Source organism: Durotheca rogersii, assembly GCF_024521655.1.
Source record: "Durotheca rogersii strain YMJ 92031201 chromosome Unknown GGS23scaffold_25, whole genome shotgun sequence".
In the NCBI taxonomy this organism is placed as follows: Eukaryota; Fungi; Ascomycota; class Sordariomycetes; order Xylariales; family Xylariaceae; genus Durotheca; species Durotheca rogersii.
Genome location: NW_026251256.1, coordinates 140,460 through 165,530, shown reverse-complemented (window position 1 = coordinate 165,530; position 25,071 = coordinate 140,460). Strand labels below are relative to the sequence as shown.

Genomic DNA, 25,071 nt, shown 5'->3' with positions numbered 1-25,071 from the left:
ACACCTACCTTAGGTACCTATCTGTAGGAGGTAGGTAACCTACCAGTAGGTGCCTCACGCGTTACCTGCCTTCCAGGTACTTACCTTGAGTACCTCAGGTATGTAACCTGTAACCCGTGTATGGGCAGGTGAGACATGTCGATACCGTATCCCGGATCCCGTGCTCCCCTAGCATTCCTACCTTGGGCGTATCCCACGAGTCGATCGTGGAGTATTATCAACACCTGCTATTTCCACCTGAGCTCATCACACTATCCATACCTGCAACCTGACATCAACACTTCCCTACCTCCTCTTGATATATCGCGTCGTATGGATGGGGTAAGCGATGGGACGGAGCGGTTTACGCAAGTCTAATAGGGCAGGTAGTGGCTGCGTCCACTTAGCTTAGTGCTGTGCCTTAATAGGTGCCTTAATGTAAGGACTATAGGTACCTGCTTGGCCCTGAAGGGCCCTATGGTCACTACGGCATCGCTCCAGAGGCAGCTAGGAGGTACCTCATAGCAGGTATGTGTATGCATGTAGGTATTGTACATAATCCAACCTCAGTTCGTCAGTTGAGGCTGTGCATGCGCTAAAAGAAGGTGGCATAACGATGCGTGTAAACAAACCATGGAACCCTCCCCGGTCGTGTCGCCATAGAGCGTAACCCCCCAGAGCACCTCAGGTTGTTACAGGTGTGCACATGCAATGCTACTATTAGAGGTACATGGGAGGTAGGTAGGCTAGACGTAGGTCTTAGGACCTTAGGTATCTGAGGTCTTCTCTAACCGTTCTGACCCCCTTCTGTCACTCTCTCTTTTCGCCCTCGCAAGGTCCCAGCCCACTTCCGTCCAATGAGTCCAGAAGCACCTCGAAGGGTTGTCGAACTCGGAACCTTGTTACCTGTAGGCAAGTGTCTAAGGTATATACCTAACAGGCTCCCGGGTAGGCAGATGTAAGGACGGTCCAGTCGTAGGACACATTGTAATGAGACAAACCCGTATAACTACCTCCCAGACAGATATATATATATTTATATATATCATATACCCGGAGCCATTTTACTTGGATTTATTGCCCTATACCTACTAATCTCTCATACCTACCTCCTCGCAAGCCCACCTAAAATGCGGTGGTTACATCGTCGCCGTACGAGTCATCGGCGTCGAGTACTCGACCTACCTAAGCAACGGGGTACTAGGGCAGGTACCTCAAAGGAGCTGCTCTACTTCCATCTCCCAACATCGCCAATATAAGCTACAACGATGTCCATGCTACCCTGAGAGGGGCGTGGCCGAGGTCGTCATCGCGTTCCTGGCTCCAGCTGGTCCTTTCTGGTGAGGCTCAGACCTTCGCGGCCCGCCGTGGTGACGCATGCCTTACACCTCCCGTCCAAGCTGATGAGATAGCCTCCCCCTTTCCACCATCCGGCGGCCTCCTAGCTCTCCTCTCCCCTGCCTGTTTACCTGTCTGGCTGCCTCGTTCATTGCTAACCCCCCCCTTCTCCGTATCTGCACGTACTTGCTTCCCCGGCTTTTACCTCCTCGGAAACGTCCCAGGGTAACAATACTACCATGGTGTAGGAGAAGTATGATGGACGCGGGAGATCCCTCGCCCCATTGGTTCTGGTGGCCTAGTGGCAGGTCTTGGTCGTGTGCCGTTACCCGTAGTCTTCGACCCATTACGTGCCGCGTAGCATGAGTGTACGTATCTATTCTATTTCCGACGCGTCTTTCTGAGCAGCAGGAGAAGCAATCTTACCGGTCGCGAAACGGGCACTGGCAAACCGGTCTGCTCGCCCGGGCTTGTTGATTATTGAGACTCAGATAAGCACGCAGCCGAGATTTGTAGACGGAGGAGAGAACCTGATGAAGGCGGTGGCAGGCAAGCGAATTAGTCAAGGGATCAGAGAGCCTGCTTAGCGAGGTCGTAGAGAGACCAGACCGTGGCGAGCGCCCGAGAGGGGCTGAGCTACCCATCTGGAATGACAATAATCATCAATCTATCTGTCGTAACCAGCAATTAGGGGCCTCCACCGTAGGTCTGCCGTAGACCGGAAGCCACCTTAGGCCCGCCACCATCATTGTCGCTCCTCCGCTCGGACATGTGCCAATCCCCCGAATCAGCTTCCGGATTGCTCTATATCTCTCGTTGCCGGCAAATCAAGTGGACCTGGAAGGAGAACGAACGCCCAACCCGTGACTGAAGCCCGCTCGCTGCCAGCCGCTCCGGGGGCGGACGCGCATGGATAAGACAGCCTTGTCTCGATGATGCCTCCCGGTTCCGTAACAACCATGCCCAACGGCTAAACAATTCAAACATGTAGGCGGTATATAACACCTATACGCCAGTCTCCCCTCCCCTCGCCAGACCGATCAGTCGCGCCTGAATGTCTTCCTCCGGTGTTGGGTAAAGAGGGAGGAGGGAGAGGGTAGCGAAGTATGCTACTTTTTTTTTCTCTCTCTTTTGCAGCGCTGCACCATCTCTGCAACGTCGGTGGCGGAATGATGTTTTGCATATACTTCGCATACCCTGTTGATTCGTCTGTCTGTCCGTGCGGAAACCAATTTTTCATGCCACGGTCCCTATGCTATCAACCATATCCATCCCCTTGAGAGCCACGTCTAGGCCCCTTCCCAGAGGGGAAAAAAAAAGTTCAAGCAACCCGAGGGGGCTCGCTCGGATTGCCTTCAGTACGGGTTAAACCCGCCGCCCCGGGCTCTTCCTCGATAACCGCCGCGGTAATATCCTCCTCGTGGCGTAAACCCTCCTCTTCCCCCGTAGTATCCTCGCCCTGGGCCACCATACCCGCCACGGCCTCGGCCGCGGCCACGGCTCAGTCCCGGGATGTTGGTCCGCTTCGGCGTGACCTTGATATTGCGCCCCTTAAGAACGCTATCGTTCAATACGAGCGCCTGGGCGACGAGGCTGGGTTCGGTAAATTCGACGTATGCGTAACTAGAAAGGCGAGTCGGCACTTTGTTAGCTAGCGGGATCTGGCACGGATGGTCTTCTGATGCTGGCCTCCCTCTGCACTTTCATCTGATTCTCCTTCACCGATGAGGGACCTGTAGACTTACCCCTTCGGCTGGCCAGTAAACTTGTCGAGGAGGATCGTGACGCGATTGATGGAACCGCAGCTCTGGAAATGGGCCTGGATTTCCTCCGGGGACACGGAGTAGTCTACATTTCCGACGAAGATGCTGCGGCTGTCGACGTCGGAGCGGTCCTCTGAGACCTCCTGCCCTCTCTCCTCCAGGGCGGCGTGCATCTCGCGTAACTTGGCCGCTTCTTGCTCCATCTCGGCAACACGTCTCTTCATGGCGGAAATCTCTTCCTATCACACATCGACATCGCACGTCAGCTGAGAACATCCTCGTGATCTTCCCAGGCGAGATATCGCATCGGATCGCGTAGAGTCGAGGGGAGGGGGGGAAGCGGGAGTCGCACCTCGTCATTGCCCTCCTCGGAGACGAGAGGGTCCTCTCCGGCGACATCGCGCTCCTCGCGCTCCTCGCGCTTCGCATCCGACATTTTAAATCGTGCGGCGGGAAGATCTGGCGGTGTCAGCACGGACTCGGTCCGACGCGAAGGGCGTTGGTGGTCTATTACAATAGGGAGTATTCTTAGGTGGAAAGGCTGGGCCCCTCCTGTGCTGTGACTCTTCGAGCGTGGGCGGCTAGCCGACTCAGCAGGCGAGAAATACGACGGAAACGAAGCGGCAGTCCGATTCAACAGCAGCGTCGCGTGAATACGCTATCGTGGGAGGAGGGTAGGGGAGAAGGGGGGGGGGGGATGGCGCTGTCGGGCAGTAGAGTCGACAGTTGGACGAAATGTTATGGAGCAAGTCAAGTGCTTGTCGTCCCCAAAGCTCCAAGGTACATAGGGAAGCTCTAGTGGAGGCGATACTTTTCCGTGATGGGACGTTTGCACCCACCCAGCCGCCAGAAGAGGTACCTGCGCACCCACCCCGTCCCTATGTACCTACCTAGGTATCTGTAATGAGAGGTACCTACCCTATAGAGACAGGCGGTCGCTATAGTTTATCCGGGAGGCGCTGGTTTTCTCCGGAGATATTCCGCCGTGACGTCGGCCCAGGTACATAACGTTCTGTTGCTCCTAACAACAACCTGTCGAGAGCGTCCAACATTCATCATCGATATCCGCCGCATCGCATCGTGTACCCAATGCCAGAAACGACCTCCCAAAAGTAGCTCGGGGTGCAAGACGACACCGTTGCTTTGCTCATTGGCCGGGATGCCGTTTACACTCACCCGAGTCTCCGTGTGAGGGTGATAGGGAACCCGGGTTCTTGGCTCTCTGTCCCTCCACGCCTACATACGGACACATATATACCTACATAGCTCTCGGCATTCTCGGGTCCCTCCCAACACCACCCACACGATACGATATGATGTGAACATGCATGGAGTTGAGCCTAAGAACCCAATCTGATCTGTAGCCCTCCGAGCTAACCAGCACGGGTTCTGCTCGGAAATGATGGGAACGCGAAAACGGGTTAGCGCCTAGGTTCCTGCAGGGTCTGTATAGAGATAGAAACCCAGGTGCATATATGCAAGGAATCAAGTTCGCTTTGCCAATCGACCCCTTGACTAGAGTCGAGGGTTGGGTCGTGCTCCTGGCTGCAACCCCTTCCTTCAGCGGGCAAGGTGGATATGCGTGCACTTATCCTTATATCTAGACGATGATTGCCATTCAAGAAGCGCTACTTTACATATCCAACCCTACCTCTGGAAGCATCTAGGCCCTGAGCGATAGAGGTACCGAATCGGAGTTGGTGGTGACCGATTGTCTGACTAATCGAGGGGGAAATGCACCTTTCCACGCCTTTATAGGAGTCTCCTCGCAGCTAGGTTATATAACGCCTAGTGCGTCAAAGGTATTGATTTCAACTGGCATCTATCTAATCGAAGCTAGATGCCGGAGGTTCTAAAATAGAATTGTACCTAATTAGCCGATATGGCACGAGAATGCCACACGCCCCCTCCCCCTCTCTCTCCCTCTCTCCCTCACGTACGAAGAGTGAATTTGAGCGGTCCGTCGAGGCGCCACGGTCCTTCCTTAGTGACCGGGCCGCCCTCGCCGAGGATCTGGACGCTCTCGATGACGACGTCGGTGGCGAACCTGAAAGAGAAGAAGGCGCCCAGCATCGCACACCGCGCGCACAACTGCTCGTCCGCCGCCCCGACCCGCTAGACCCGCACACGTCCACCCCCACGATCAGCACCTGCAGCACCGCCGCGAACTGCACCAGCTGCGAGATCGACTCCCGGTAGTCCAGCCACGTCGAGTTGTCGTCGTCGAGCTAGTGGACTGCGCGTGAGTAGTGAGCAGTGGATGGTCGGGAGCTAGCATCCCTAAGTCGTATGAGTCGTATTGCACCGTGCCGTCTGCGCGGGTGACGCGCTCGACTACTAGGGCTAGAACTCTTCAGGGAAGCCGGAGACAGGTCTGCCCGTGTTGTTGCGAGGATGGTTGCTCAGCCCGGGGGGCTATGGCTTAACCTCGCAATCAACTCCGTCTCGCAGTAGATATTGGGGCAAAAGCTGGACGCTTTGTTCATACCATCCTAAAAAGTAGAAGTCTAGTATTCCGCCAATCGTATTATACTCTCGGTATTGGCCGCCTGTGTCAGTCCGGTCTCTGTTAATGTTCATCCCGTTGAAATTCAAGAGGAAGACAACGTGAGTTCCATTGCTACCGCGATGGTCGAAGTAGACTGGATGGCTGCCGTAGAGGTTCGTACACTGTGGGACTTTCGGGGACTCCGCGTTCTATAGAACGCGTTGGCAACCCACCGTTGGGAGTCGAAAGGAGTCTGTGCTCTCCAAGTCTATAAATATTGGGTTCCTTAGGTAGTTGTGTCCTGAGGTAGACAAGAGGAGGCATTTGTCATGATTGAACTCCGGTTGAGGGCTGGGTTAAGGAGTGCTGGCTAAACCGGGGACCTGCAACCACAAGAGCCCATACCGAAGAGCCAACGAGATACTTCTTTTCGGCAATCGATCCGCATGACGATGGAATTGCCCAGTTCGGCATAGGAATGGCGTGGATGCCACTTCGTGTTCGACCAGGGCAAGAAATGGTAGTATACAGGGAAGTTCGCCGAGATATCCCGCAGTAGACCTCATATAGCCTGTGGACTTAAGAGGAGCCTATGTCATAAATTCCAGTTAGTCTTGTCGGAGCCTCTATGGTTCTTATAAGAGGTAGGAGGACTAGGAGTATGACATAGCTTATCCTCTTCAAGCCGCACCGTAGATGTGTCTCTACCAGTACCAGACAGGATTCTGCGGCACCTGCTGGAGTGGTACTCGCCGCCTCCGTTTTCCCGGGGTCGAGTAGAACAGAACAATACAGCATCATTTTCTTCCATAGAACCTTACTAACCTAGAGTACAAAGCTCCCCATCCGTTATTCCAGGGCGAGAAGCCATTATCGAGCGTACAGCATATGCAACAATACAAATGCGAGTTTTTGCGGTCATTAACACACAGGCACACGAACACGCCATTCCACCGCTCTGCTACCTTCCCCAGCTGCTTACGACCATATGTTTCGTCTTCTTGAGCTTCTAGGAGCGCATCTGCCGCGGCCCAAGTCGTATAAAATATTCGCCAAAAGGGAACGCCCGAGAGACAAGGGGGTGTGGGTTCAAGGGTAATTTGTCGTCCCTCCTTGCTCTTCATGAGCTACGGTATAACATCCGAAGCTGTTCGAGGCATGGGTTGGCCCTTAGCAGCTGGTGTCACTGCCAGCCTTGGAGTTCATGAGCAGAGCCACGATGAGGCCGTATAGACCCAGCACTTCGGCGAAAATGAGAATAAGAATCATGCCGACGAAGAGTCTAGGTTGTTGGGCAGTCCCTCGCACACCCGCGTCACCAACAATACCGATAGCGAAGCCGGCAGCCAGACCAGCGAGACCCACCGAGAGACCCGCACCCAGCTGGATGAAACTGGTGAAGAGGGAAAGTCGTTGGGTAAGGCCATCGGAAATCAGGACGGAAACAACGAGACCGTAGATACCGATGATACCGGCCATAATAACAGGGACAATATCTAGTGGGGGTTGATTAGTACTCGATATGGGTGCGGGAAGCGCGTTTGGTGGTGGAGGCGACGCGTACTCTTCACGATGAGGTCAGGCCGCAAGACGCCCATGGCAGCGATGCCAACACCGGATTTGGCGGTTCCGTAGGAGGCACCTAAGCAGGTGAAGACGATAGCTGCCGTGCACCCCATGACACCGAAAAACGGCTGTTACGCGGTCAGTTAGTTGGGTCTCGTCTAAAACGGCGTGTTCGTTTCGATAATCTCGATGTTGCTACGGGAGCATCGCTTTCGCCAAGACCCGGGAGGATGGGTAAGGTAAACTAACCGCGTAGACCGGGCTGCGGAAGAAACAAAACGTCAGCGTTGCGCATTAAATGGTATCGTAGGCCGGATTAGATAAATAAGGCAATGCGGTTATGCCGCGCGAAGGCTATATCAATGGGGAACAAGAGATGGAATTGTCGCGATCCTGCAGGTGACATACCAAGCTTCAGAAAAGTCCGGCATGGTGACGACGGAAAAGCGCTAGGAACGAGGAAAACTAAGGTACTTGAAAGGGCGGATGTCGAGTCAAGAAGACGAGAACGGCGAAACGAAATGGAATAGCGGACTGATGAATTCGGGAGTCAGGGGGAGGACGGAATTGGTTGCTCAGTGGTGACTAGAGAGGGAGAGATCGATGTTGCTTTCCAGGTTGTAAAAGGTAAAAGGGCATCGAGACACAGGCGCAGGTTGCTAAGTCGAGGGCTAACACGGGTCAGAAGCTTACCTAAGATAAAAACGGGCTCTCGTTACGGCGCCGGAACGGGGTAATGTAGGTCCGTAAATGAAGCCACAGGGGGGACCTCGCCTTCAGCTACCAGCCCCCATGTACCGGCACAACATCATTGGACAATATCGGGTGCATTTATGGGGGGGTACCTAGGTCGACGAGTAATATCCCTAAGTGGTTAGTTTGAGGTACTTGGGCCTGGAATTTCGACAGCTTCTTATCGCCTTTCTTTTCCCTTTCTCTTATCGCCTTCCCTTTTTTTTCTGTTGGCGAATCTCAGCTCCCTCCCTACCGGCTTCATCGACTTTTCTCCTTCAACCCACAACTTCCCACACACCTCCGCAGGGCGAGCCAACGCAAGGAACCCTGCACCGTCGCGATGTCTGCCAACCAAGACCAAAGCGCTGGTACGTCAGCCCTACCAAAACAAGACCCTACATTTGGCGTACTGACCGGTCCGCAGCCTGGCCTGTGGCCGACCAGGGCCTAACCCAAGAAATCCTCGACCTCGTGCAGCAAGCCAGCCGTAAGTGCGCACCTGCGCGGTCTTGGAAGCTCCGTGGCTTGCTAACCATGCCCTGCGCAGATGCTCGCCAGCTCAAGAAGGGGGCCAACGAAGTCACCAAGACCCTGACGCGAGGCATTGCCGAGGTTGTCGTTCTCTCCGCCGACACCACGCCGCTCGCGATCCTCCTCCACCTACCACTGCTTTGCGAAGACAAGAATGTGGTATACGTATATGTCCCTAGCAAGGTATGTCGAGCGAAAGCCCTCATTTTCGTCAAATGCTGATTACGATGGGAAGATTGCCCTGGGGCGTTCCTGCGGCGTCAGCCGTGCTGTCATCGCGGCATCAATCACCACCAACGAGGCCAGCGATCTCTCGAACCAGATCCGGAGCTTGAAGGATAAGATCGAGCGCCTCATGATCTAAGATACCCTAGAGTCGGAAAAGGAATTCGGGGTGTTGAATGACATGGGAAGATGCGGTGGCTGTGAAAGCCACCGGTAGGTAGTCCAGGGAAGTAATACACCGAAGTTTGGCAGAACCTATGCTGCATTCTCATGATCTCCCTGGCCTGTGACGATGCGTGCTGGATTCATGCGAATTTAGCTGGGCCATGCAGGTCCCAGCGAAACGTCGAAACTTGAAAGGAGGCGGTGAAAAGATACGCCAGGTACCTAATAATATACAGAAACATGGCCCTGTCTCGTTCAACGGCACAAGCAGTTCAGCATATGCGGATATCGAGATCGACCGAGTGGTTGGAGCGGCTTGTGACCCGTAGCTAATAGGTATATACTATCTCGAAGACCAAGTTGAATACCGTCCAACGCGTCGAGTCCTCACTCATCATTGTACTGACCACGCTCACTCTCTCTCCCTGTCAACTGCTGCCTCCTTAATTGTAGCACTTGTCCCGCCAGGCTAGAGGATTCCCTCGCCTCTCCTCTCTATCGGCCGTCGGCTTCGAAACAGATATTATGATGAGCCATGCCTCTAAAGGTCCTTAGCGTGCTCCTTAAAGCCAGAAGGGTTGACTCTGACGGCCCCAGCAACTACCTTTTGACGAGTGTTTGATCCTTAACGATAACCTTGTGTCAAAGATGAAGCAGGAAACCAATCAAGGATAGATACCACCTAGATTGAATATACCCCACCCGAATCTAGGTCTAGCGAGCGAGAATCTAGCCACGACGAATCTTGATCTATTCCTCGAGTTGCGGGTGAGACTTGGGAGCTCAACAACGCCGCGAACGTTGCACCGACCTTTTAAGGGGTTCGTTTGCTGAGTAACGAAAGTCGTTGCCGAAGATGATGCCTCGACAAGCTGGCGACGGAGACGAAAGTGCCAAGGGATCGTTCGGGGTATGGAGGTATTACATCGGCTACGGCGGGCCGACTCTGGGCCTGTAAAGCACCGTCTTGCCCGTTCATCCCTTCATGACCCAACCAGGCTGCCGCGCCATCCTGCCCGTTCCCTGAGCGACGTGGCAACGACGCGATAGTCTTGAGAAGCCCAGTCCGCTCGAGACGAGCAACAGGCGAGCCTTTTCGAAGGAGGCTGGCCGGCGAGGAATCGAATTCGCACAAGGTGATGACGATCTCCTCCCGCAGCGTGTCTTTGTCCGTGTGCTCAGAGACGGGAAATTACTGTGCGCCGACATTTAGTACCTACACCCGACCCCTCGACAGAATGCCGTGTTTACCATCCCGCAAGGCGTACGGGGTCCGTGTTCGGGTACATCGCGGTAGGGTACCAAGCAGCGACGACAAGCGGACACGGGGAGCACTACCGGTGGGGACGGTGGGCGACGCGGATAACAAGGGGCTAGAGACCCGAGTAAGGTACGAGGTGGGGGGCAGAGGGGCGGACTTCCCCTTGCCAGCCGCAGCCCCACGGGCGGGTATCACTTAGCATGGGGTTATCGCTGCGAATGAAGGGACGGGAAATCGCACGTGGCGGCGTCTCGGTTCGCATTCAGCCCCGGCCAGCGTCGAAACTCTCTGGCGATATCAATAGCCCGGGTGGCAGGCCGGTCTGTAGGTATGTAAGCGGGCGGCTCTTGTCGGCGCTCTATCGAAGAAGGGATAAGTGGCCGCGCAGGTATTGGTAGGAACCTGTACTTGAGGCGGACAAGCTCCATTACCAGTGCCTCGAGGTATATGTCGAGTCTAGGTACTAGATATGCTTTCCCATTTCGAACATCCTCAGACATACTCTGCTTATAGTGACTACCTATGTACCTAACCTACCTACCTATTTAGGAGGCAGGTAGGTAACCTAAGATCGCTCCGATTGCTAGAGTACCTTAATTAGGTTAGGTACTTTCTAACCCAAGCTTCTTGACATGTCTAAATATTTGCGTATTAGTGTTAGGTGCATAATATTAGGTAGTATGTTGCGTACTTGACGCCCCCCAGAGGTCAGGTCAGGTACTTCTAGGTGTCTTTCTACCTGTCCAAAGGGTGTGATGCGTCCTACCTCATGTCCTCGCGCCTGGGCCATGCAGCTAATTACCTACGTAGAGCTAGGTACATCCTGCTCAGCTCCATGCTAGGCTTAGTAGCTCAGGTGCTTCGTGTGCCTAATCTGTCCTTCATGTATCTACCTCCTTCCTAGCTAAAGTTTACAGGTACCCAAGGTATCTGCTAACGAGGGGGATGCCAGGTACCTCTCGCGACGTGAGACCGGCATTCAACACGAGGTTATACCTACTATTACCTGCTAGCCATACACCTTCGAGTCGAGGCATGGAAAGTGGGAGGAGTACATAAGGTCCCTAAGCAGCATGTATCGTACCTCAGGTGCCAGCCCAGTACACCCCGCGTGAGTGTCTGTGATGCTGCCCCTATTCCGGTACCCGGGCATCCTCCCTCGTCCTCTTCCCCCGCGTGTGACGGCATCAGCCAACCCCACCAACATCCTAACTACCAGACTGATTTTCTCCAAGACGCAGAGCGCACACGTCGAGCATGACCTTGTCAGCCCGCACCCAGCTCGCCCTATTGCCACTCGCAAGCTGTCACCCCGGTCTCCGTGTTATTTCGCGGCTCTGTCGACTTTGAGTGAAGACGAACCCTTTCACACCACCTTTTGAGGGCTTGCCATGGTCTACTTCCACTTCAGTATCGACTGCGATAATGCCTAGTCTCGCGCGGAAATTGCTGATATGCGCTGCTGTTGACGGCCTCATAATCCAACCTCTGTCCACCAAGGGCCAGCGAGTCTCTCCGCCCGTCAGGATAAAGTATGGAGATGCCGTCGTCTCTTCCCTCCCGCGCGACCAGTCGCCCGACACTTCTACGCCCAATTCGTGCTTCGAAGCTTTCGGCATCGTAGGTTCGTCTCGCTTGGCGCTATCTGTTCGTCTGGATGCGATGTAGAAACAGGCTCTTACTCTCCTCCACATAGGGCTCTTCACCGTCTCCCGCCTAAGCTACCTAGTCACCATAACTGGCCGCCAGCAAGTCGCCCAGGTTCGAGGGTTTCCCGTCTACGTAGTCACCGATGTCGCGCTCACTCCTTGCACAAGTCGGAGCGAGGCCGAGTCCGCTATCGCGAACACGGCTACCAAGTTACGACGTTCGTCACCCGACAAGCCCTCCGAAGACAGCGAGATGGAAAGCGATGCCGATGCGGCATCGGTAGGCGGCGGCGGCGACGTAGAAGACCCGGGCGCGCTTAGCGACCGTGAGTCCTCGGAAAATCAAAATGTGCCAGAGGTGGGTGGCGAGAGGAGCAGCATAGCGGAAGACGTCATCAAACGGCGCGGGAGCTATGGACGTTTCGCGCAGCGCTGGTTCAGTCACAGGGGCTGGCTGGTGGACCAGAAACGCAATCTGGGTATGACCAGCGTTGGAATCGACCAGTCTATCGCGGCGAACGGCAGCACAAAGAATGGGAATGCGGACAAGGAGCTGAGTGACACGGTGAGAGAGGAGAAGATTGACCCGCCGCCGGGGCCATCGACCGGCGAAAGTCTGGTGCCCAAGCTGCTGCGATTTGCACATATCTGGCTCGGAACTTCCAAAAGCTTCGTGTTCTCTTATGACTTGGATATCACGAGAAGTGTCGCCAGCCGGTCTGCCGCCGCCGCAGCCACGGCGGGAGTCGAGCTTCCGCTACACCAAGCAGCTGACCCCACGTTCTTTTGGAATCGAAATTTGCTGGAACCATTCTACGGGCTGAGTGACGGGTCGCTGCTACTGCCACTGATGCAAGGCTTTGTGGGACAGAGGACGTTTGTCGTGGATCAACATCCGCCGCAGATCGATTCTCAGGAGGACTCGATGGAACTAAGCGATATGACGCCGTCCCGAAAGTCTAACGAGGGAACCCCCCCTCTCCAGGAGGCGCCTACTAGCCGCAGGCCGTCGGAAAGGGAGTTCGTCATCACGCTGATCTCTAGGAGGTCGGCGAGGCGTGCCGGGCTACGATACCTTCGGCGGGGGATTGATGACAATGGGCATGCCGCGAATTTTGTCGAGACGGAACAGATACTCTCTAGTCCAACTTGGGACCGTTCGTCCAAAATCTTCTCGTTCGTTCAGCTACGAGGTAGCATACCCCTTTTCTTCACTCAATCGCCGTATTCTTTCAAGCCGATCCCGGTTCTGCAGCATTCCCCAGAGGCGAACTTCCGGGCTTTCAGAAAGCACTTTGAGCTCTTGGGCAGGACGTACGGACCCATACAGCTTGTCAACCTAGTCGAAAAGCACGGCGTCGAATCCATAGTCGGGAACGAATACGAGAAGATGGTGAATAAGTTCAACGAACTAAACGCGGAAGATACGCAACCCCTTTCGTTCGAATGGTTCGACTTCCACTCTGCATGCCGCGGTATGAAGTTTGAGAATGTGAACTTGCTCCTGGACATACTAGGCCGGAAGATCGAGAAAGCCGGCAGCACGGTAGAGAGGGAGGGCCGATTAGATCGAAAACAAGACGCCGCCCTGAGAACAAATTGCATGGATTGTCTCGATCGAACCAATGTCTGCCAAAGTTCGTTCGGAAAATTCATGCTCGATCTGCAACTAAAGGAAGAGGGTGTCGATATGTCAGCTCAGCTCGACCAGGAAAACTCTTGGTTCAATACCCTCTGGGCTGACAACGGGGACGCCATCTCTAAGCAATGTCAGTCGAGACACCCACTCTCTCTAGCGTTGGTCAGATAGGGATAGGATCTATAGGCGTCGATGTTACTAACTCCCGTGTCAGATGCCTCTACTGCTGCGATGAAAGGCGACTATACTAGGACGAGGAAGAGAGACTACCGCGGTATGGTGAACGACCTCGGCTTGTCGCTAACGCGATTTTATAACGGGTGAGAGACATGCGCACAACTAGAATTATCGTTTGCTTATGGTGTGCGCTAGGATGGTCAACGACTACTTTTCTCAGGCTGCTATCGATTTCTTCCTAGGTAACGTCTCGTCGATGGTCTTCGACGAGTTTGAAGCGACTATGATGAGCAAGGATCCTGGCGTGTCGATGTCGGAGATGAGGGAACAGGCCATCGAGACGTCCCGGAATATTGCCATAGGGGATGATAAGGAGGACTTTATCGGCGGATGGATACTTTCGAGCCCTCACGTATCGGATACCATCAAGGCTCTACCATTCGAAGAGGTGGTCCTTCTCCTAACCGACACGGCACTCTACTTATGCAGGTTTGACTGGAAGCTCGATAAAGTATCGTCTTTTGAGCGGGTAGATCTGGCACACATCGTTGGCATCAAGGTCGGCACGTACATAACCTCAACCATCTCGCCGGCGGAAGCGGACGAGTCGAGGAATGTGGGAATCGTCATCACCTACGAACCCGGAAAATTCGACATCAAGAGAACCAACACGCGATCCCTATCCAGCACTTCCGGATGGTCCGAGCAGCCGTCGGAGCAGGATACCACGTCCGCCGACAACCCGCCGGCCGCCCCATCCAGCATCCTCAACCAGGGAATCTTCGGCGCCATCGCGAGTAAGCCGCAGCAGGGGGTAACGACGACGACGCCGCGTAAGCTGGCGCTTAAGGCGCTACATGCTAAAACGGCCATCTCCAACGCGAGAGACGTTAAGAGGATCACGGAAGAGGGGCAAATCAACGTAGTGGCTACCGAGATCGAGCGCCTGGTGCTCCTCAACCAACCGCCGCCTCCAACCTCAAGCCGAGGAGACGACGAAGGCGGAGGAAAGGGGAAGGGGATCGATTCACGACAGCAGCCGAAGAGCATAATAGAGAGGGGAGATATCATCTCTCTCGCCGAGGCGAAGAAGAGCACGGGGATATTAGAGCAGTGGGCGCACGGGATAAAGAAGCTCGTCTGGGCGTAGCCAGGGAGGCGAATAGACAGGGTACGAGGTAGAGCGTAGGCTGCTTCGTTGGCATAGCACACACGTGCATATGTACGCAGGTGTAGGTATACCCAGGCGACGAGACAGACAATTTGTATGTATATAGGTAGAAAGCGTGCGTGTCGCTAGGATACGACCTCTTTTATTGGGTAACTCTGATCGCATATTACTTAACCAGCTACATACCTAGGTACCTAACTGCCTGTGCTCGCACCTACCTACCTACCTATCTGCCTACTTTGGGCTGAGGACCTCAGATATTGTCGTCGCGTCGCCGCCGCCGCGTCGTCGGCGATGATGGTGGTGAGAGACGCGGTAGAGGTGCATCTGGTAGCGCATATCCTCGAGGGCGATCGGGTACCGGAGCTTCTCGTGGAGGCGGAACCAGACGGAGTCGTGGGACTCGAGCTTGTCCCAGGCGCAGCTGCTGTGGTCTTCGTCGTCGTCGTCGTCGTCGGCGCCCTCTTCTTCCCCCTCTCCCACCCCCTCGCCAGCCGCCTCCCCGCCCCCCGCGTCGCCGCCGCCGCCGCGCCGCAGCAGCGTGTGGTCGAGCAGCCAGCGCATGGGGTAGCGGCGGGCGGCGGGGCCGACGGCGGTCTCGGCGTAGCTGCCGGGGCTGTCGGCGACGAGGAGCAGGGAGCCCGGCGGCGCGGCCGCGCCGAGCGCGCGCAGCAGCGCCGTCGTGCGCCGCACCCCGCCCGCCGACGCGTACAGCTCGTTGAGCGCGAACAGCAGCGTGACGAGCACCGGCCGCGGCCGCTGCCGCCCCGCCGGGGCCAGCAGCGCGCCCAGCTCCGCGCGTCCCAGCTCCAGCGCGTCGCGCTGCACGAAGACCGCGCGCAGCCGCGACGCCGGCGCGACGACGGGCCCGTGCGGCGCCGTGAGCGCCGCGTGCAGCGCCTGCACCACGGCGTCCCACGGCCCGGCGTCGAGCAGCGTGACGTCGACGGCGGCGGCGCTGTCGTCGCCCGCGGCCAGGTACGCGGCCAGGGCAGCGATCTCGGCGGCGCCGCCGCCGATCGCGAGGACCCTGAGGGTGCGGGCGGGGGCGCTAGCGCGGTCTTCTTGTGTCACGTCGGCGGCATGCGGCAGCGCCTCTCCGATCGTCGGCGTGGCGGCTGCGTCTCCCTGTGCGGCTCCACCGCTCGTCTCCCCCTCTGGCCCACGCTCGCCCTCCGCGCCGTGCTCGTCGGCGAACAGCGGCGCGAGGTGCGCGTGGACGCGGCGCAGCAGGCGCGCGTAGGCCAGCGCGCGCGGCGGGCTCCAGCGCGCCGCGTATACCTCGCGCCGCCGCGCCGGCCCCCCCGCGAACGCCGCGTCGAAGTCCCGCTCGTATAGCGCCTGCTTCACGCGCTGCAGCGTCGCCGCGAACGCCTCGCCGTCCGCCCGCGCGCCCCCGAACGCCGCCGCGAACGCGTCGAGCACCCGCTGCTGCGCCGCCAGCTGCGCGCCCTCGTCCTCCCGCGCCGCCCGGCTGTCTGTCGCGGCGGCGGCGGCGGCGGCGGCTCGCTTGATCGAGCCGAGGGTGGTCGCCGCGGAGGTAGAGGGGCCGGGTAAGACGGTGCTGGGCGAGGGGGTTGTGGCCCGGGGCGGCTTCTTGGGCCCGGACGGCTTCTTCTTCACCATTGCTCTGCGGTGCGCCGGGCGCCCTCTTCTGCGGGAGAGGCGCGGACGGAATGAGGATCGGGCGGGCTCGAAATTTGTTGGTGCCTGTGGTCGCTGCTCTGGAGTCTTCTCCCCCTTCGGCTATCGCATCTTGGTTTCTCTCCCTCCCTTCTGAGGCCCGCAAGTCTGTTGCTTATTCTTTTCTAGCTAGGCTTCCACACGATGATGGATTTGGCGTGACTCGCGCACGCGGTCGCTTTTTTGCGGGTTATCATCCGGAGTGGGCACCAATCCGAAAATCGCCGTTGCTTGGCTGCGGAAAAAAACCACCTACCTACTTACTACGACTACTACGACCATAGGATAGCCGAGCCTGACATTGAGCTGGCTAAGGGATCCATCCACGCCTACCCATTCCGCTAGGTGGTGAGCGTGCGCTGGCTACGTAAGGTTATCGTTCGGTCGAAGTCAAGTGTAGTGTATACTGTTGAGCATATTCTCATTGCCTTCAAAGAGACCAAGGCCGAGACCAAGGGCGAGGGTGAAATGAAACCATTCTGGAAGGACACTGTGTACTGAAGTCGGTATAGATCTGAGCTATGCATTATGACATCGCTAAGGGGTTCAACAGGAGATCGATGAGCGCTTCTTATCGAATAAGTATGACATGTAGATACAAGCGCATATGCATGCGACGTGGAATCGACAAGGAGAGAACTGTATCTTGTTTGCCACCTAGGCTACACCTACCTATGGCATCGGCAGGATGGGCGACGCGCCCGAGAGCAGCGTCGATATCGTCGCCAGACGGTGGCGACGCGAGATCGACCCAGGCTCGAGCAATCGGAACAGGCGATAGATTAGCTGGCTACCGCCGGGAGTGGTATCGCCGGGGTTGCGCCGTCACGGGACGCGCAGCAGAGGGCCGTCTGGACTGGCCAATATCTACGGCTTAGATCGGAAGGGATGGGCGAACAATCCGGGCCGATGCGTCCTGATGGTGCCACCAGGCCGGTGAGGTTGCTCTCGGACGCGGTATTACAACAGCAAGCCCAATAGGTGTCCCTCGTACGCCCTACTCCTGTGCCGAATCTATACCATGGCCATACTTGGGTGGCGGCGGCGATACGGCGCTGACCAGTGTAGGCGACTTAGACGACCTGTACACAGGACGGATCGCCGTAGATTAGGAGAGCACATGGAGCACGCATGGTCTTGCCGCCCCCGTGGACGGGGATTCTCGAGGATTATTGGGTCGAGTAAGTACCTCGACGAGAGGGCGGACCCCTCGAATGACGTCTCTCGGCTTGCTCACGTTGCCAACGTAGGCTTACCGAGAAGTCGAGTAGGTGAGGAGAGGAGGACCGAGAATGCCGGATATTGGCACGCACCCGTGATACGTACGCCCACACGTCGCCTACACTACAGATCTGGCGCATTACTTGCCTGCTTGTACAGGCCTCTGCTTACTTGCGTAGACCTCTAGTGGGGGAGTCCACCAGCTTCTTGAGGGAAAGGCGCTCTCGGGCTAAATACGCGTGCGATCAGACATCAGACGTGGGGGCGAGCGAGCGCGATATATCCACCTGGGTCTTGGGTGATGGCATAGTAATTCCTAAGTCCGACGGATTCGTCGCGCCGAGAGAGGATAGATGACGAGGTGCGAGTGAAGACGACGAGTATTAGAGATGTGAATCGAGGAAGAGGAAAAGGCTACCTAACTTACTACGTACCTATTACTTAGGTATCTGTAGGGAGAATCCGCCGAAGTGTGTAGTAAGAGGTAAGTACAATACCTAGGAGGTAGGTGCCTGTAAATATCTGTAAATATAGGTGGCTCGGGTAGGGTTAGGAGGTTGGGTGGGTACGAGTCTGGGTGCCTATACGGAGGCAGGTAGCCTACCTGTACGGTAACCTACGTGGTATAAGTACCTACCTACCTTGACACAACCCTAGAGGGTTCTTGGACAGTTGCGTCTCTCTCTCGCTCGCCGACAACTGCATACTGGAAGGTAGATTTATGTATGCCAAGGCAGGCTATGGGACCTACTTTTTTCGCCGGGTCTATCAGTCGGACGGCAGTGTATTATAGGTACCTCCTAGCGCCTTAGGGAGGTACCCAAGGCATGCTATGCCTCCTCCGCTGGGAGAGGGGAAGGGAAGCGGCTTCGATAGTTTGGAGGCGAAGCCGGCCGCTTCTAGGGTTGTTCCCATGTGCTCCTCGATTCCGGAAGGGACATTATAAATACCCACCGCCAGGCTCCCCTCTCGCCAATCTCGGGACATCCGATATTGCTAGAATGACGTAACTAACGGACGAGATATCCCACCAAGTACCACATCAGAGAGGCGAGATATGAAGGTGGTGGCGACAAGGCCGACGGGGAATTTCCATGTCTTGGTCGGGGGCGATCTCAGGTAGGTACCTAGGCCCTGAGAGGTATTCTGGAAGAAGAATCTTAGGGCTGACGAGAGATGGAGGGGGGATAGAGACAGGCTAGAGAACAAGGGGAGAAGAGTGTAAAGATGATGAGACGGTGGGGGGGAACTTGGTACCCACTTTTGATAGCTCTATCCGTACCGAGCACCGGGCATCCTTATATTCGAGGTGGGCAGCTATATAGGTAGGTAGGTACCTAGGTAGGTATATAGAGGTATATATATATATATATGTATTTATAGGTACGGTGTATAGATAGGTAGGTAGGTACCTATTTTACAACTCAAGCTATACACCTACATCATACATTGGTGTAGTGTACCTGCCTAGATACCGGTAGCGCAGCTGTAGTGGGCGGTAAGTGTGGGAGAGCTCCCCAACCTAACCGAACATAGGAACCCGGGAGACCTCAACATAGAGGGTGCCCACGTTAGAGGTGGCAGCGACGAGCTCGGCGGGCATCGGTCCGACGCCGACCGGCGGCACTTGGGCGTCGGGGTTCTCGTCGCTTCGCCTCGTGTAGGCAGGTAGGTACCTTGGGTATACATGCTGCATGCTGGCTTAGGTAGCTCTCATGTACCTACCTTTGGGATGGCAACACTCTGTCGCGGCAGGTCGCCTCGACATTGCATGTGCGGTCGAGGTCCCCCGGTTGCCGGTCATCCCATCCCATCCTATGGGCCAACCGAGACAAACAGAAAAAACATCTTTAAACCCTCCTCCTCTCTCCTTTCCCTCCATTCTCTCGCTTTCTTCCCTTCCTCTCCCCCCCCAATTGCCCTCTCCTCGTACACCTCATCGCATCCCAAGGTATCGTCAACCAAACCGCAACCATGGGATATACCGACCAAGATTGGCTGGCCATTAACACGATCCGTGTTCTCGCGGTAAGACGACGACGTCTATGTCCCTCACTCCCTGACCCCGCCCCCGCCGTGCCCCTCCATCGCAAGCTCGCCACCGTCCCGTGAAGCTCGTCCGTCTCCTTCCCCTCACTTTCCTGCCTCACCGTCCCCTCCAACAGATAGCTAGTGACGGGTGCTGACGAACTATGCTACCGTCCAGGTCGATGCCACCTTTGCGTGCAACTCGGGCCACCCGGGCGCGCCCATGTAAGTAGCAACGTGTTGACAAAGTCGTATCATGGCTTTGGCTGTGACCTTTTCCTGAGCGGGGGCTGTCTTTGCTGACGAGCGTAGGGGTATGGCGCCCGTTGCCCACGTTCTCTTCAACAAGTTCATGAAGTTCAACCCCAAGAACCCCAAGTGGTTGAACCGCGACCGATTCGTGCTTTCGTGAGTCTGAAACCAAACCCCCACCTCCCTCTCTTACCGCTAACCGTCGGTGTTTCAGCAACGGCCACGGATGCATGCTCCAATATGCTCTCCTTCACCTTTTCGGCTATGACTTGTCTATCGACGACATCAAGAACTTCCGAGTAGGCGGCCCCGCCTACTGGTTTTCCTCTTCCGTTGCTTACAGGCTTCAATAGAAAATCGATAGCATTACTCCGGGCCATCCTGAGGCTCATGACACCCCAGGTGTCGAGGTCACCACCGGCCCTCTCGGCCAGGGTATCTCGAACGCTGTTGGCCTTGCCCTTGCCCAAGCCCAGACGGCAGCTACCTTCAACAAGGATGGCTTCCCCCTCGTTGACAACTACACCTACTGCTTCCTGGGTGATGGTTGCTTGATGGAGGGTGTCTCCGGTGAAGCCTCCTCCCTGGCTGGCCACTTGCAACTGGGCAACCTGATCGCCGTCTACGACGACAACCAGATCACTATCGACGGCGACACCGCATGCGCCTTCACCGAAGACGTCGCTAAGCGGTATGAGTCGTACGGTTGGCACGTCGAGATCGTTGGGGACGGGGACCACGACCTCGGCGGCATCGAGCGGGCTATTCAGAAGGCCAAGGACGTCAAGGACAAGCCCTCACTCATCAAGCTGAAAACGACCATCGGGTTTGGCTCTCTGCAGCAGGGGACTCACGGTGTGCACGGATCCCCGCTGAAGGTCGACGACATCAAGCAGCTCAAGCAGAAGTTCGGCTTCAACCCCGAACAATCCTTCGTCGTGCCTCAAGAGGTTTACGATCAATACCACAAGAAGGCTGCCGAGGGTGCTGCCCTCGAGGAAGACTGGAACAAGTTGTTTGCTTCGTACGACACCCAGTACAAGGCCGAGCACGACGACCTCGTTCGCCGCCTCAAGGGAGACCTTCCCGAGGGCTGGGAGAAGAACCTCCCTGTCTACACCCCCAAAGATGCTGCTGTCGCCTCTCGAAAGCTTTCCGAGGTCGTCCTCCAGAAGGTCGAGGCCGTCATTCCCGAGCTCATCGGCGGATCTGCCGACTTGACGGGTTCTAACCTGACGCGATGGAAGGGCGCTACTGATTTCCAGCCCCCGTCGACCGGCCTCGGCACCTACGCCGGCCGATACATCCGTTATGGTGTCCGTGAGCATGCCATGGGTGCCATCATGAACGGTATCGCGGCGTACGGTACTCTCATCCCCTACGGCGGTACCTTCCTGAACTTCGTCTCGTATGCTGCTGGCGCTGTCCGCCTGTCTTCGCTATCTCAAGTCCGTACGATCTGGGTCGCCACCCACGACTCGATCGGTCTCGGCGAAGATGGCCCTACCCACCAGCCGATCGAGACCCTCGCCCACTTCCGTGCCCTGCCTAACATTATGGTCTGGCGGCCCGCCGATGGCAACGAGACCAGCGGCGCATACTACGTGGCCCTTACTTCCAAGCATACCCCTAGCATCCTCGCGTTATCGCGACAGAACCTCCCTCAGCTCGAGGGCTCGACTGTCGAGAAGGCGCTCAAGGGTGGTTACGTCTTGCATGAGGTCGAGGGTGCTAACATCACCCTCGTCTCTACCGGGTCCGAAGTCTGCATCTGCGTCGATGCCGCGAAATATCTCCTAGAGAAGCACGGGGTCAAGGCTCGTATCGTCTCGATCCCATGCTTCGAGGTGTTTGACTCGCAGACCAAAGAGTACAGACTCAGCGTCCTCCCCGACGGCATCCCGTCGCTGTCTGTCGAGGCCATGAGCACAATGGGCTGGGAGAGGTATACCCACGAGCAGTTCGGCCTGAACAGATTTGGTGCCTCCGGTGCCTACAAGGACGTCTACAAGGCAAGCTCTCTTAGAACTATCACTGCTACACAAAATGCTGACAGCTGGAACAGAAGTTCGAGTTCACCCCCGAAGGCGTCTCAAAGAGGGCTATTGCAACCATCGACTTCTGGAAGGACGTTCCCAACATTCGGTCACCCATCAACCGCGCATTCCAGCAGCTCATTTAAGGACGGGAGCGCAGGCACTAGTCCTGGCATGAGTTCTGATGGTAGCAGAAAAGCCGGTGTAGTAAGTCGGGGCAGATCGCGGACATATAGACATGCGAGCCAAGATAGTCGAGGCCAGACATAAATGCAATGAAATAACAGTAATCCTCTCGGAAAGAAGTGACTCTAGGCCTAGACGTGATCGATCGTCCTCTATTCGTAAGCATTGCCTTATTTCTCCAGTGTCGTTCGGGAGGCTAAAATCAGGTTCATGGTCCAGCCGTAAATAAACCCAGGCTTTGTAGGTCTTAAAAAGCTGGCTGGAGACATCAAATTCTATAAACTACCTAATCTGCGAGCCCTAGTCGTGGTCTTCCTTACCACCCCGACCTGAGCGAAGAAGAGGCGCGTTAGGTAGTGACTGAGTAATTCGACAGACAGAAAAAAAAAGGCCTGGTCCGCACGGGTGGTCAGGCCTATACGGGTGGTCTGGGGCTTATTACCTAAGTAACCCGTTCTCGCTCGCTCATGTTCCCTCTCTGGGCTTCGCCTATTTTGAAGCAGCCTTCTCTACCCTCCTCAGACGTCTCCCTCGGCCCCCGTTTTTAATTTTAAAACCGTCCGCGTGCGCTCTCCTTTACCACGCCTGGGTCCAAAGGGCATTATTCCCGTGGAGATACGTAGGTGTGTGTATGTGTGTCGCAGAGACTGACAGCTCGACTCACGAGATACCTCCCCCCCCCCTCCCCTGTGCCGCCGGGGTCTTCTCTCCCGGTCCTCAAGCCAAGAGACCCTATTTCTTCCTTTTTTGTTAAAAAAAAATAACGTTCGAGAGGACATCACCAAAAAAGCCTCCACGAACACAGCCATTTCCTCTCTCCTCTCCGCTCTCTCGTAGACGCAGGTCGCTCGCTCGCTCAATCCCCCGCGCCCTCGCCTCCCCGGCCCCGGCCCCTACTCCCTCCGGCCCCTCCGCGCAGCCTCGGCTCCGGCCCCTCGCCGCCGCCGCCGTCTCCTTCCGGCTCGAGCTGCGCCTGCGCCTCGGCCCAGTGCGCCTGGACCTCGCGGGCGACACGCTCGAGGCGCGCGGCCGCGCGGCGGGCCTCGCGGGCGTGGCTCTCGTCGCCGCCGGGGCCCACCACGACGCCGATGAACATGGGCGGGGCGTCGGCGTCTTCGTCGCCGTCGCTGGGGTCAGAGTCGGAGTCGGCGGCGTCGGCGCCAGCGTCGGGGGACCCGTTGCGGACGTCGCTGGTAGTATGGCGGTGGTCGTCCGAGCCGACGGCCGAGGGGGAGCGCGAGGGGCGCGGGCGCGCGTCGACGTCCGAGGGCGCGACGACGCCCGCGCGGAGCTGCAGCCGGTGCAGCTGCGCAGCGGCCGCCTCGCCAGCGGGGTCTGCGGGCGCGGGAGGGCGCGGCTGGTGCGGCTGCCGTGTCGGCGTTGCCGCCGCCGCCGCCGCCGCCGAGGTGCCGTTGGCGCCGGGGGTGGCGGGGCGCGGGGACGAGGACGAAGGGCGGGAGCAGTCCCGGGGGCGGCGGGCCGGGCTGTCGGCGCCGCCGCCGCCGTTGTCGCTGTCGGTGGGGCGCACGAAGGACTGGAGCAGGAGCGGCCCGGCGCGGCCGTGCTCGACAAGGACGCGGCGCGGCTGGCCGAGCCCGAGGCGCTGCGCGGCCTCGTGCGCGGCGAGCGCGGCGTGCGACAGCGAGCCGAGGGCGTCGAGCTGCGGCGCCGAGCGCGCGGACGTGACGAGCGGGGTGAGCGCGCGGTCCGTCAGGTGCAGGGAGAGGTGCGGGTGCTGCGAGGGCAGGTTGGCCATGGCGTGTTTATAGGTAGGTATGTTCCCGGCTGCTGCTCTCCTCTCCTCTCCTCTCCTCTCGGGGCTCGGGTGTCGTCGCCCGGCTGCGGCTGCGCTAGTCGAGAGGGCGAGAGCGAAGCTGGCCGCGGTGGGCAGTGCGAGTAGCTATAGAGCGAGTAGATGGCGCGGGGAGGGCAGGGCGAGCGAAGCATGAGGTAGGAGGGCTGCGTAGCTGAGTAGCGGTATCGGATGCTCGCTCTGAACGCGGCAGAGAGAGGGGACCGGTTCGAAGGAGAGCTGGTTTAAAGGCGGTGCGACACAGATATGTTGTTATTTGAGGAAGATCGGGTGGTAAGGAGATAGGTAGGTAGGCAAGGCGGACAGCAAATTGATAGATAGGCGAGCTGGGTAGGGTAGAGAGGTAGGTAGGAGGTAGCTGAGCTCTCTCTATCTGGCTGCTGGTCGAAGGGGAGGGGGCTAGGAGGTATGTACACATCCAGCGGTGATACATACATCAAGTACCTAGGTAGGTCGTGGGTACGTACGGCAATCCTAGCACACGCCTACGTCAGGTGCTTAGGAGGCAGGTAGGTACCTAGGTAGGCACCTAAGGTAGAGGTAACCTGCTGCACCGGCACAGAGTCCAGCTGAGGAGGGAGAAGGCGGGGGGTACTACGATCGGGTGCTACAGTACCATAGGTAGTCTGGGTAGGTGCATAGTACATACCTATTAGTAGCATGTTGGTGGATGTTGGATGGACTGGCGGGCCCTTGCCGTTCGTTACCGCCTTTGGTGATGCCCTTGTCCGATGACGCTCTAGCGAAAGGCAGCAGCTTGTGATTGGCTCTTACGCCTTGTACGTAATCCGACCCCCCCCCCGCAGACCCAGGGATTGATTCCTGGCACCTGGTGGACCCTCGCCGTCAAATGACCCCGACCCTCCGTCGGTACATGACCTGCCAGGTACCTGTGGCCGGCCCACCATGTACCTGCCAGCACGCAATGGGCGCATCCGTGTCCACTTACCGATGGATCTCGGCGAGGGGACGTTGGGTGAGGTACATGCTTGCGGCAAGTAATATACGGCCGTCTCAGGTACCCTCTCTCCCTTCCTAGGCCTTCCTCCGGCAACCTACAGGTTAGCCTAGCGTTGTATTGTATCTGCGACTCCGTATACGTGTATGTGCATACCCTCCTAACCAACAGGCTGCTGGAGGGCCGTGAGGAAAAGCCTCCTTCTTG

General features: G+C 57.1%; 7 protein-coding genes across 7 annotated transcripts; 3 read left to right on the top strand and 4 right to left on the bottom strand.

Moving 5' to 3' along the window:
* Nucleotides 1–2,591: 2,591 nt before the first annotated feature.
* On the bottom strand, nucleotides 2,592–3,693 carry GGS23DRAFT_240029 (uncharacterized protein). The gene is made up of 4 exons (XM_051512150.1): nucleotides 3,595–3,693; nucleotides 3,433–3,539; nucleotides 3,063–3,319; nucleotides 2,592–2,940 (listed from the first exon to the last, which is right to left on the bottom strand). The coding sequence occupies exons 2-4, from the start codon at nucleotides 3,514–3,516 to the stop codon at nucleotides 2,673–2,675; spliced, it is 609 nt and encodes a 202-aa protein (XP_051368925.1). The 5' UTR covers nucleotides 3,517–3,539; nucleotides 3,595–3,693; the 3' UTR covers nucleotides 2,592–2,672.
* Nucleotides 3,694–6,738: 3,045 nt separating this feature from the next.
* GGS23DRAFT_606979 (vacuolar ATP synthase 16 kDa proteolipid subunit) lies at nucleotides 6,739–7,565 on the bottom strand (the record flags this gene model as incomplete). Its single annotated transcript, XM_051519976.1, has 4 exons — nucleotides 6,739–7,064; nucleotides 7,133–7,262; nucleotides 7,384–7,396; nucleotides 7,543–7,565. The coding sequence occupies 4 exons, from the start codon at nucleotides 7,563–7,565 to the stop codon at nucleotides 6,739–6,741; spliced, it is 492 nt and encodes a 163-aa protein (XP_051368924.1).
* Nucleotides 7,566–7,842: 277 nt separating this feature from the next.
* On the top strand, nucleotides 7,843–8,854 carry GGS23DRAFT_239992 (L30e-like protein). Its single transcript, XM_051512149.1, has 4 exons — nucleotides 7,843–8,237; nucleotides 8,294–8,356; nucleotides 8,417–8,583; nucleotides 8,636–8,854. The coding sequence occupies exons 1-4, from the start codon at nucleotides 8,210–8,212 to the stop codon at nucleotides 8,762–8,764; spliced, it is 387 nt and encodes a 128-aa protein (XP_051368923.1). The 5' UTR covers nucleotides 7,843–8,209; the 3' UTR covers nucleotides 8,765–8,854.
* A 2,112-nt stretch (nucleotides 8,855–10,966) lies between these two features.
* Nucleotides 10,967–14,811, top strand: GGS23DRAFT_581674 (SacI homology domain-containing protein). The gene is made up of 4 exons (XM_051517199.1): nucleotides 10,967–11,675; nucleotides 11,748–13,469; nucleotides 13,554–13,659; nucleotides 13,712–14,811. Exons 1-4 carry the CDS (start codon nucleotides 11,477–11,479, stop codon nucleotides 14,664–14,666), a joined length of 2,982 nt encoding a protein of 993 aa, XP_051368922.1. The 5' UTR covers nucleotides 10,967–11,476; the 3' UTR covers nucleotides 14,667–14,811.
* On the bottom strand, nucleotides 14,747–16,589 carry GGS23DRAFT_614064 (uncharacterized protein). Its single transcript, XM_051520617.1, has one exon. It carries the CDS (start codon nucleotides 16,311–16,313, stop codon nucleotides 14,922–14,924), a length of 1,392 nt encoding a protein of 463 aa, XP_051368921.1. The 5' UTR covers nucleotides 16,314–16,589; the 3' UTR covers nucleotides 14,747–14,921.
* A 2,976-nt stretch (nucleotides 16,590–19,565) lies between these two features.
* GGS23DRAFT_606976 (transketolase) lies at nucleotides 19,566–22,053 on the top strand (the record flags this gene model as incomplete). Its single annotated transcript, XM_051519975.1, has 6 exons — nucleotides 19,566–19,619; nucleotides 19,798–19,844; nucleotides 19,932–20,027; nucleotides 20,086–20,170; nucleotides 20,225–21,883; nucleotides 21,937–22,053. The coding sequence occupies 6 exons, from the start codon at nucleotides 19,566–19,568 to the stop codon at nucleotides 22,051–22,053; spliced, it is 2,058 nt and encodes a 685-aa protein (XP_051368920.1).
* A 442-nt stretch (nucleotides 22,054–22,495) lies between these two features.
* Nucleotides 22,496–23,849, bottom strand: GGS23DRAFT_614056 (uncharacterized protein; the record flags this gene model as incomplete). The annotated part of the gene is made up of 1 exon (XM_051520616.1): nucleotides 22,496–23,849. One exon carries the CDS (start codon nucleotides 23,847–23,849, stop codon nucleotides 22,950–22,952), a length of 900 nt encoding a protein of 299 aa, XP_051368919.1. The 3' UTR covers nucleotides 22,496–22,949.
* Nucleotides 23,850–25,071: the final 1,222 nt, after the last annotated feature.

Excerpts from the sequence above, each read along its gene's own strand:
- GGS23DRAFT_240029 (XM_051512150.1), bottom strand. The coding sequence starts at position 3,516 with ATGTCGGATGCGAAGCGCGAGGAGCGCGAGGAGCGCGATGTCGCCGGA. Across the intron at positions 3,320-3,432 it reads CCGAGGAGGGCAATGACGAG|GAAGAGATTTCCGCCATGAA; the intron begins GTGCGACTCCCG and ends GATGTGTGATAG. Across the intron at positions 2,941-3,062 it reads TTTACTGGCCAGCCGAAGGG|TTACGCATACGTCGAATTTA; the intron begins GTAAGTCTACAG and ends TCGCCTTTCTAG.
- GGS23DRAFT_239992 (XM_051512149.1), top strand. The coding sequence starts at position 8,210 with ATGTCTGCCAACCAAGACCAAAGCGCTG. Across the intron at positions 8,357-8,416 it reads CCTCGTGCAGCAAGCCAGCC|ATGCTCGCCAGCTCAAGAAG; the intron begins GTAAGTGCGCAC and ends TGCCCTGCGCAG. Across the intron at positions 8,584-8,635 it reads ACGTATATGTCCCTAGCAAG|ATTGCCCTGGGGCGTTCCTG; the intron begins GTATGTCGAGCG and ends TACGATGGGAAG.
- GGS23DRAFT_614064 (XM_051520617.1), bottom strand. The coding sequence starts at position 16,313 with ATGGTGAAGAAGAAGCCGTCCGGGCCCAAGAAGCCGCCCCGGGCCACA.
- GGS23DRAFT_581674 (XM_051517199.1), top strand. The coding sequence starts at position 11,477 with ATGCCTAGTCTCGCGCGGAAATTGCTGATATGCGCTGCTGTTGACGGC. Across the intron at positions 11,676-11,747 it reads CGAAGCTTTCGGCATCGTAG|GGCTCTTCACCGTCTCCCGC; the intron begins GTTCGTCTCGCT and ends TCCTCCACATAG. Across the intron at positions 13,660-13,711 it reads CTAACGCGATTTTATAACGG|GATGGTCAACGACTACTTTT; the intron begins GTGAGAGACATG and ends GGTGTGCGCTAG.